General features: G+C 43.9%; 2 protein-coding genes across 6 annotated transcripts; both read left to right on the top strand.

Annotated features, from left to right (window-relative positions):
* The first annotated feature begins 427 nt into the window (after positions 1-427).
* Positions 428-3714, top strand: LOC127337188 (anamorsin homolog). 3 transcript variants are annotated; one of them, XM_051364132.2, is made up of 8 exons: positions 428-589; positions 685-828; positions 2263-2423; positions 2513-2608; positions 2690-2852; positions 2949-3085; positions 3214-3288; positions 3394-3714. In XM_051364132.2, exons 2-8 carry the CDS (start codon positions 696-698, stop codon positions 3430-3432), a joined length of 804 nt encoding a protein of 267 aa, XP_051220092.1. In that variant the 5' UTR covers positions 428-589; positions 685-695; the 3' UTR covers positions 3433-3714. The 3 variants fall into 3 exon arrangements, with proteins under 3 accessions (XP_051220092.1, XP_071682944.1, XP_051220091.1); XM_071826843.1 differs by having other exon boundaries at positions 428-597; XM_051364131.2 differs by having other exon boundaries at positions 430-593.
* A 1311-nt stretch (positions 3715-5025) lies between these two features.
* LOC127337187 (protein S-acyltransferase 11) lies at positions 5026-9683 on the top strand. 3 transcript variants are annotated; one of them, XM_051364129.2, is made up of 5 exons: positions 5026-5262; positions 6890-7124; positions 7269-7567; positions 7683-8170; positions 9212-9683. In XM_051364129.2, exons 1-4 carry the CDS (start codon positions 5053-5055, stop codon positions 8166-8168), a joined length of 1230 nt encoding a protein of 409 aa, XP_051220089.1. In that variant the 5' UTR covers positions 5026-5052; the 3' UTR covers positions 8169-8170; positions 9212-9683. The 3 variants fall into 3 exon arrangements, with proteins under 3 accessions (XP_051220089.1, XP_051220090.1, XP_051220088.1); XM_051364130.2 differs by having other exon boundaries at positions 5028-5262; positions 9303-9683; XM_051364128.2 differs by having other exon boundaries at positions 5038-5262; positions 8971-9683.
* Positions 9684-10128: the final 445 nt, after the last annotated feature.

The raw sequence follows: 10128 nt of genomic DNA, 5'->3' as shown, positions 1-10128 counted from the left end.
CGTGTTCAGATACAGAATAGATCCAAGCTGCCGTCTTTCCCTTGCCTTCCCGTACTTAGCGGATCTCTGTCGATGCCGCGCACACCTCGTGATTCTGGGCTTGGGCCTTCTTCTTCTGTGCTTCGTGGGCTTTACGTATCTCCTGGCGACGTGCCGCACGACGAAGCACTGCTTGAGCCCTGGGAAGGTCGTGTGTCGTGACAGTAAACTGAACCAATTGAAGTCACCAAGTCGATACTGTCAGCATAAATGGAAGATGATCCATTCCATCTGGTTTTCTGTTTTTCTTTTTATCGACTGTCACGTCGAGTGATCAAAGAGGCCAGCGATCCCATTTGAAAAAAGAGAGGCCAGAGGCCAGCAAGGCCCATAGCTTCGAAACAGACCGGGCCAGTTAGAAGTGGTAGCCAAGTCTGACCCGGCCTCATCCGCCCGCCGCTGCCCAACTTCGCCTTCCCCTTCTCCATCCATCCTTCAACTCTCCACGCCGGCACCCAAGCTTCCAGAGCCAACCCCCAACCCCGATCAATCTCCTCTTCGCTCGCGCTCGCGGGAACTTCTTCTTCCTCGTCGGACTCCGATCCAATCCGTAGGCAGGCTCGAATCCACCCCCTTCTCGTCGCCGCCGTTCGATCTGGTCCGCCGTTTCCCTCTAACAACAGACCCGAATCCGCTCGTGTGCAGGTGTCGGATCCATGGCGGCGGCGGCGGCGGCGCTCGCGGTGACGGACGAGCTGGTGCTGCCGCTCCGCGCGGTGGGGGACCTGGCCGCGGCGGCGGGGGTCTCGCGGGAGGAGGTCGTCGTCATCACGCAGTGCGCCTCGCTCGGTGAGCTTCTCAATCCCTTGCCCTCCCCCTTTCCCTGTTCTAGGATTAGGGCCCGCGAATTAAGATACGAGAATATAATAATAAAATATTTCTCTAGGGCTAGGTTAGAATCATGGGCTGGGATTGCCCCTTGCTCATCAGTCACACGCGAGCTGCCAAGTTCGTAGCTCCGCAGTAGCTGTAATAATCTTATCAGAATATGCAGAGAACACATGGTGACAGTTCAGAAAAGGGAGAGCAGAATAGGTTGATGAGTACAGAATAGTTGCCACCTATCAAGTTATGTAATATCTCACAGAATAGTTGCCACCTATCAAGCTACCTCTGATGGACTGGGCATGCCAATTAGGAAATATGAGCTATTTGATCATAGCCAACATATTATGGACAGAAATTCCATTTATAAACTTTGTATCCACCCCCCACCTACCCACATGATTACAGACCAAGGAACAAAACACGATACTACATAATATCTCATAGAATAGTGGCCACCTATCAAACAGCCTCTGATGGACCGGGCACATGATTCAGATAATACATGCTATTTGACTGTAGCCAACGCCTATATTACGGACAGGAGAAATTCCATTTATGAACTTTGTATTTCTTATTTTCCGTTTAGCAGGGGTTTCCCCCCCGGTTCCATTTCAAGAAACGAAACCATAGTCATTACAGAAAATAAACGCTATCAGCTAGGACTTCTTCATGGGCTGTGATTGCCCGTTGCAAATTAGTCATATACAAACTGCCAGGTTTATAGCTGCGTAACTCTAATCATCTTATCACTTGTAAAGCACATAATGCCATTTTAGGGAAGGGAAAAACAGTAGCGGTATGTATATTACACGCTTTAGTCCCAGGGAACAAAACAAGATGCTATGAAATATCTCACAGAATAGTTGCCGCCTAGCAAGCTACCGCTGATGGACTGGGCATGTGAATCAGATAGCATGAGCTATTTGATCTTAGCCAACACATATCTTATGGACAGAAAATCCATTGAATTGTGTATTTCAAAATCTGCAAGTTGACATTTCATTGTTCTTGGTTTTGATACTCTTAGGGCATGTTCAATGTCAGATTCTTACAGGTTAAAACATAATTACCGTCAATCATAGAATCAATTAAGCGAGGACTTCGCAACGCTGGGCGCTAAGCCGCTAACATACATTTCTTTGGTTGGTTTCCTCAGCTCGTGAGCATGTACAGGAAGAAAATTTGCCAAGTGCTCGCTGCTATGTTTTGCGTCGACGCTAGGCTAGACTCCGGGATTCCACGGTCCAACTGCTAATCGACCGGGAATTAGATCCTGGCGTCCCTTCTAATCGCCCCCATTGTGGATGCCCTTATGCCACCAGTTTCAGTTAGCGTCGCTGTGTAAACTCTGTTTTCGTAGGCCTGTTGTAAACCTTTGTTGTTAACATGTGTCAGGTGGGAAGTTGCCTTTCGATGATGCATCGGTCGGTGCTGTTCTGTCTTTCATCAAAAAGGTGGAAAGTTTTGGGGATCAGTTGGTTGCTGAGATCAGCCGAGTGCTGAAAGCTGGGGGGATCGTGCTGGTACAGAGCCTCACACCCTCCTCTGATCAGAAGGTAATTCATCCCACTGTTTTTTTGCTCACATCCGTTGTCTTGTAATTTAAATTTAGCACGGACTGATCTTCTGTTTTCCTCTGCATCAGCCAAACAATTATATCGAGCGCCAGCTACTCATGGGAGGTCTTGTTGAAGTGCAAGCTTCTGCCACAAGCTCACAGGATAGCGTGCAATCTGTTACGGTGAGTGTGTCATATTCATTCAAGATTGCTGCACATGCATTTTTATGTCTGTTGATGAGTGCTAACTGGAATCATTTGCAGATCAAGGCAAAGAAGCCATCTTGGAGTATGGGTTCTTCCTTCCAACTGAAGAAGAAAGCAGTAAAGACTCTTCCAAAGATTGAAATTGACGATGATGATGAACTAATTGACGAAGACAGCCTCTTGACTGAGGAGGACCTGAAGAAGCCAGAGCTTCCAGTTGGTATAGCTAACTGACCCTCTGACTTCGTATATTTTTCTAAAGGTATTTATTTAGGCTTATAGATACTGAAGTGGTTTGCTGCTGTTGTTTCACCAGTCGGAGATTGTGAAGTGGGAGCCACAAAGAAGGCATGCAAGAACTGCAGTTGTGGCAGGGCCGAGGCTGAGCAGAAGGTGGAGAAGCTGGGGCTCACTGCAGAACAGATCGATAACCCTGTGTCAGCTTGTGGCAGTGTAAGTAAAATTATTGCTTGTAAACATACAATGCCACTGGTGATTTCTTGTGATAATCCACAATCATATGTATGCATACACTCAACTGACCCAAAGTTACTGATGATATATGTTGTTATCTATTTCAGTGCGGGTTGGGCGATGCATTCAGATGTGGTACTTGCCCATACAGGGGCCTGGCGCCATTCAAGATGGGTGAGAAGGTAATCACACTTTCCTAATTCTAGATTCAGTGACAAGAGCTTCATGATATGGGTTGAGCTATTTCAGATGCAATATACCGACTCCTCAATTTTCTTGTTTGCCAGGTTACATTGTCGAACGACTTCCTCTCGGCTGACATATGATGACATCAGAGAGCAGCCTTGGATAGGAAATGCCTTCTTATAATTTGTTGGTTTGTCGTTGGAAGCCATGTTTTTCGCTGGAAGCCATGTTTTTCGCGGTGATGTGATGCTTACAGAAGAACTGCATTTGGAGTAGTACCTCATGTTAAGTGTATCATGCCCTTGCAGTCGGTTCCCAGGTTCAAAGTGAGTGGATCGTGTGTGCGTTTCAATGTGGGAATACCTGTAACTTGACATGACAAAATATGCTGCAAAGATATCGTATTGTAGTCTTGCATTTTATTTCGGATGAAGGGAAAAAGCTCCCAGCATTCATTCTGAAAGCCGCGCAGCAGCAGGTTCACATTTGTGGCATTGCGCAAGGGGAAAGAAACTTCTAGCCATGCCCTGTGCAATGCCCCCTCTTGAACTATTTGTATAGTGGTGTCTTTCCACATCCTTGTAGATGAGTCCCTGGATCGTATCATTAACATCCACTAGCTAGATTTCTTGAGTAAGTTACTGGTTTGTAAAAAAGTAGAGCAGATAAAGCTTCGCGCACACCTCTGCAGAACACTCATAGTATTGACGAGGCCGTGAACCATTCATGGAGTAATTGAAGTGTGGAATCATACTGACGTCAACGAACCATCTTCAGAAATATAAAAAATGCAGCGGCTTGTTCAACCATAGATTTGATCTGCGATGTTGGGATTCGAGCTAAGGGGAAATTTTGCTACCGTATTTTCTGGCATTTGCCAAAGACTATCGCCGGAATCTGTATTTGTTTGATCCCCCAGGGCAACTACTTATTGATGATTGATCTCAATTTAGCAGTTGTAACTTCAGAATCTCGCTTAATTGAATCTTCTGGTTACCTAGTTATTACCTAAACAAGAATATTTATTTAAAAAAAAGGTTGCAAGAACATACCAAATGGCCTGAAACCGAAAATTTGGCTTTTTAGCGCTTGAAATTACCATATTACCCTTTGGCTTTTGTGGCAAACATGTAGTATCGTCTACCGTGTAGTAGCTTCGAAGCGTTTTATTATGGTATAAACCCTAGCGCCGCCCTCCGTACTGTTGCCAACACCCCAAACACGGCTTCTCTCCTTCGATGAGCCCACCTCACTCACCCCTAGCTCCCATCTCCCTACATTCCCTCGCCCCGCGACCGGCCCCAAGGTCACGATGTGTTGCGCCGCTCCGCTGAGAAGTCTGGGCTTGCGGCCCCGAATGCTCCAGCCGGCCTCGCCCTAGATCACCGTGTTGGCGGCAGCCATGGATGGGGACTCGGCATGGGTGTTCAACTGGTTATTTAATCCCAAGTATCGTAGACATAAGAAGCAAATTAGAGAAAAACAATGATGACATATATATGAAGAAAAACTTTTCATTTAGGCAGTAGGATATGTTCTAGCAATTTTGCTACGAAATTGCAATGCTACTACTCAGTAAAGAAAGATTTTTGCGGTGTGTCTTAAAAAATGGCAAATTTCCCTAGAGGAAGCGCTGCCGCACAACACAACCGGGACCGGCCCGACCGGAGCGCGGAAGGCCGGAGACGGCAGGGAGCCCGGTCGCAGTCGCAGTCGACTTGTCGCCGTCCTCCTTTCCTCGAATCCCACGTCCGTCCCACATGCCCGCCCGCCCGCCCGCCGCTCCGATTATTCTACTCCATCGATCCTTCCCACCGAGAAGCAGCACAAGCTTCAGCGACCATACCTCGCCAGAGTCCCCACCCACCGCCGCCAGCGACGGTCTCCTCCGCCACCCCCCGCTCCCCGCCCGGCGGCGGATCTGCGCGCCGCGCGTGGCGGCCATGGGGGAGCAGCAGCCGCTGCCCGAGGTTCGCCGCCCCATCTTTCCCTCGTTTTTACACCCTGTTGCCCTGTTGTATGATTGCGACCGCCCGTGCCGTAGGCTCGGCGCTGCCAAGTTCCGCTCAGGATCCCCTGGAGGTTCAGTTGAGCAAGGAGTACCAACAAACTGCTAGCCCCCTGGGATACAACTACTCGTACCCAACTTGCTGCCTGCGCTTTTATGTGCTGTAGGGCCATGGCACATGAGTAACGAGCACCGCAGATCCCCTACTACTACTACTACTCATCATCATCATCATCATCACTACTAATGATGTATAATTGTCTACTACCAATAGATTGATCTTGCAACGATGCTTATTAATTGTTACGCTACTACCAGTGAGAGGCTCGTGTAAAATAAGCTTGTTGGTTTGGGTGAGGATAGCACACTCACTCGTCGTAACTAAGGTCAATTCAGATAAGAAGGGCCATTATTTGTCTGCGGCTATCATAACCTGCTTAGTGCGTGTGCCCAGAAAGCTAAGCGCCATCCTTTGTTAGTAAGATGTTATGGGAACAGCTAACTAGTTGGCTGCTCAGGCTAATGGCATTCTTCTGTCAAACTTCTAGCATAGCATAAAACTGCTAGTATGGTAGTGGGTTAATGCCCCACCGTCTTCACCGTGTTATTCCACGCGCTGTATTGCCAACTTGGTTGCCTGATATTAGAGGCTTAGACTGTTTGACATCCATCATCCGACTCGTTTATGGGCTCAGAAGAGCCGTAGACAGATAATGAAGTGCAGCGCAAATCCCCTACTCTGTAATAGTTATGTGCAGTAATGGTGTCAATTTTCTAGTGCCAGGGTGCTTTTGCTAAGACGCGTTGCGTTACTCTAGGTTTGTTGACATGGCTGAGGATAGCACTAGATTGTTGCACTAAGGTCACCGCTTGAGGATATTGTAGGTCAATTCTGACAAGGGTTGATTATTTTTCTGTGGTAATCAGCACTGTACTTATGTTCACAACAGTGTGCCCAGAAAGCTAAACTCTGTCCTTTCATTATTAAAATACTTTTCAACATCTAGTTACTTAGCACTCAAACTAAGGGCATTCTTCAGTCTTTAGGGGAACTTGCAGGCTTTGGTATAAGCAGTTGGTTATTTTATTTTTCGAGATCATCATGCAGTTAGATATTAGTTGTTGGGGAGTAATGATAAAATCATAAATCTCAAACATCATATTCAGCACACACACAAGGGGAAATTATCATTTTCTGTTACTTGAGATTTTGTTAGATAATGGATGTTCTGTTACTTGGGATCGACTGTCAACAGTGGCGCTGAGTACACTACTCTTTGGAGAGGACCTATTGGAAAACTGTTTGACCCTTATGAATACAATGCTTTCGCTCACCCATACAAGTAAAATTTTAGAAAAGGACATTGCCCCAGTTCTGTGATACTAATGCTTCTTGATAAAAAAAAATTACCGTCAAATTTACTTGGTGATTTCATTTTTTTGATATGATTTGTGGATCAAACAATAGACATATAACAAGTCCAGCCTGTGTGCTACGATTAGCAGAGAAGAATGACACTGTGAAAGTACCTTAAATTAATTAACCGTTTCTGCATCAATGGGCTAATCAACATCCTTCTTCTGTTCAGGTAGAACAATGTGTCACGTCCATACCAGAAGATCATGAGGCCACATGTTGGGGCTGTGGTCTCCGGCTTGTTTTTACAAGTTATGCACCTGTATACAAGTGTGGCTGGTGTGGAGCAGTCACACAATGCGACCAAACTTCAAGAAAACCTGACAGTGTATGCTTTTCTCGCTGGAGGCGTTTCCGGGATGGGTTCTTTGTGACTGTGCTCATGCTCTTCATGCTCTTTGTTATATGTAAGTTCTGAATATTTATCAGCGTCTGATATAACTACTGTTCCATGTTTATTTGTTTTTTTCATATATTTGCCGCCCCAATATTTTGTAACTGTGCTCCATACAACTCCTGTTTTATTCTGTCTTCTTTTCTCTCATTAACAGGCGGCGGGGTCTGGGCGGTATATCCAGTTGTTTTCTCAATCAGCATGTTCTGTGGCATCTTTCACTGCACAGTAGCAGCTGTCTTATCTGTATTTACAATTGCAAGTTACTGTTTGGCCTCTCTGAAGTCTGCCGGTGCGCCAGCAAACATACGGTGGGGAAGCTATCCAATGGTCGAAAAGAATGATCTTGAGAACTATACATTTTGTACATACTGTAGTAAACCTAAGCCTCCAAGAGCACATCACTGCCGATCCTGTAAAATGTGTGTGGTGGACATGGATCATCATTGCCCATTTGTAAGTTGGATAAATTTGATAGTGATGTCTTGATATATTCCCATTCTGTTGCCTCATTGCTTATTGCTAATTAGTTTTCTTTGTTGTATTTCCTTTTTTGTCATGTCATCTGCAGATTGGAAACTGTGTGGGAGCTTCAAATCACCGAGCTTTTGTCATTTTTCTTATATCTGTGGTCACGAGTTGCAGTTATGCTGCTATTATGACCATTTATGCAAGTTATCATATATGGCCCCCTCTAGATTTTCCAAATCTATCATCATATGGTCACTCAAAGGGTTCTATGAAATTACTGATGGAGATTATTACTACCTTGGCAAGTTCCGCATTCTTCTTGTCAGCGAGGGGTATAATTCTGTTATATCTTGCATTTGCCAGTCTGTCAGTTAATGCTGGTATAGCTGTGTTACTGTGTCAGCAACTTAGTTATATATATGAAGGAAATACATATATTACTCGTCTAAGTTCATCAAATGTCACACAAGGGGAGAGAGGATTGCAAAATCTTGTTCGATTCTTCGGCTGTCCATATCCTTTTTCGAGAGTGTTGTTGGGCTACTTGAACAAGTCGCAGGACAACTCAGGCTCAAAACTTCTGTAGAGGTATGCATCACATTTCTTCAAGCAATGTTTTTTTTCTTACCAGGTAGCTTGCGTAAACAAGCTAATTTTCCTTTCAATTATCACTGTGTTGAGATATGTACGATATACTCTACTGTGAAAAAAGTATATCATCCGGCTTACACAGGTTTTGTATTAGTCTACATTTGCCAAAATGGCCCTATATACATCTTCTAATTAGGTAGAATACTCCGTAATAGAATAAAGAAAGAAAAAATACCCAATTATTTGCCAATGGTCCTTTTTTGTTGTTTTACCATTCGATATGTTTTTCATCATTGGTGGTGGGTATTAGTATACTATAGGCATAGCTACTTTTGTATCATTGGTGGTAGATGTTAGTGTAACTATAGGCATAACTACTTTGGTAGCCTGTAGGAGTATACTTTAAATTTCATCTAGATTTTGTAATGGAGCGCTTCTAAAATACCAATGTCAATACTCATGATGGATCTTGCTGATTTTACAAGCTCCTCTATTAAGCAGATTTTGGTAAACTTATTAGACTAAGAGCACGTGTTTTATTTCATCTGTTACTATATAAGTGAATGAATGATTGTACACAATATAGATTCACTTTGATCTGTTGTGCTTTTTTCTAATGGTAATAACGTTGTCTGACACACAACATACAAAAAGGAATAGGTACAGTTAGCTTGCAAGACATCTGGAGATAATGCTAGTTGGTTGTTCAATCTGCTTAATCCCCGAACTAGAATCAATCGTGTTATTTTAGGATCATTTTAATCATACACTGAAGAATAGTTTTTGTTTACATGTAGGTTTCAATGCTCCGATGTATAATCCTACAACCGAGGAAATATTTATGGTTCTGCAATGCTGCTGCCAATAGAACAATAGACACACCTCTACATCTGACTACCGATATCCAATTAGTTTATATAACTGAAGCCAGTGATGAAAATAACATCAATGTGCCTGATAATTCATAGAAATCTGGAGGAGGGCCTTGTTAGGAAAATAACATCAATATCCAATTACTAAAATAATTTTCCTATTTAGCATGAATGTCCAAGTCGTCACATTGATTTAAGGAATTTCATCAGATGCTAAAATACAATGTGGTCCTACTCCTACCTATTGTTTCCCGCAGATGATAAAGAGGTTTTGGTGTTCAGGCAATAAATTGCAATATCTGAATTTCTGGGCGTCACCAGTCTTTGTTCCGAGGCAGGGATCACATCTTTCATGCCTCTGTGCTCCAATAGAAGTCATGGTGAAGATTAATTCCGGCAGTCTGAATGATGCTATGGGGTCTAGAAATGCTTGGACCACATCTCTTAGTTGGCAGTATACTGACATGTATAGAAAGCGAAATTCAACATGTTTTTGTACCATCTAGACTGAACGGATAGTCGGTAATCCTATAGATGTCTGATACATCGTTTAGCTGCCCGCAAATCTGTCAAATGTAAATATGGCGTTTTTGCCCGGTGTAACAATGTAACATGCAAAATGCTACTACCTCTGTCCATTTTTTGATGTCGAAAATTTTGTCTAAATTCAGAAGTATCTAGACACTCTTTAGTGCATAAATACATCTAAATTTAGTGCATAGATACATGGACGGAGGGAGTATTTTCAAAAGCTACTCTTGGCATGGCCCCGTTTAACTGAAGTTAACATTTACATTCAAATCCTCTATATTGGAATTATGGACGCTGTTGCTGCGTCAGTTTACTGAATGTTTGTTCTGGCTGTACGTGCAACTGACTGAGCAGCGCTGATGTCATCGGTTTGCCGTACCCGCAACAATAATGCTGCTTATTGTGTCATCTTTGTTTGGAGGGCCAGGCTATAACTGGGCGACAATTTCACGAGTAGCAGTAGAAATCTCGCTGGATTTAGGAGAGAAAACATATTCTTTGAGGCCTAGTTTTGAGCTGAATGTCATTTCGTTCCGCAAACAATTGGTAATT

This window comes from Lolium perenne, chromosome 2 (genome assembly GCF_019359855.2).
Source record: "Lolium perenne isolate Kyuss_39 chromosome 2, Kyuss_2.0, whole genome shotgun sequence".
Lineage (NCBI taxonomy): Eukaryota > Viridiplantae > Streptophyta > Magnoliopsida > Poales > Poaceae > Lolium > Lolium perenne.
Note: the sequence above shows the minus strand (reverse complement) of the source record. Positions and strands in the feature narration are given on the sequence as shown.

Excerpts from the sequence above, each read along its gene's own strand:
- LOC127337188 (XM_051364132.2), top strand. The coding sequence starts at position 696 with ATGGCGGCGGCGGCGGCGGCGCTCGCGGTGACGGACGAGCTGGTGCTG. Across the intron at positions 829-2,262 it reads CACGCAGTGCGCCTCGCTCG|GTGGGAAGTTGCCTTTCGAT; the intron begins GTGAGCTTCTCA and ends AACATGTGTCAG. Across the intron at positions 3,289-3,393 it reads CATTCAAGATGGGTGAGAAG|GTTACATTGTCGAACGACTT; the intron begins GTAATCACACTT and ends CTTGTTTGCCAG.
- LOC127337187 (XM_051364129.2), top strand. The coding sequence starts at position 5,053 with ATGCCCGCCCGCCCGCCCGCCGCTCCGATTATTCTACTCCATCGATCC. Across the intron at positions 5,263-6,889 it reads AGCAGCAGCCGCTGCCCGAG|GTAGAACAATGTGTCACGTC; the intron begins GTTCGCCGCCCC and ends TCTTCTGTTCAG. Across the intron at positions 7,568-7,682 it reads TGGATCATCATTGCCCATTT|ATTGGAAACTGTGTGGGAGC; the intron begins GTAAGTTGGATA and ends TGTCATCTGCAG.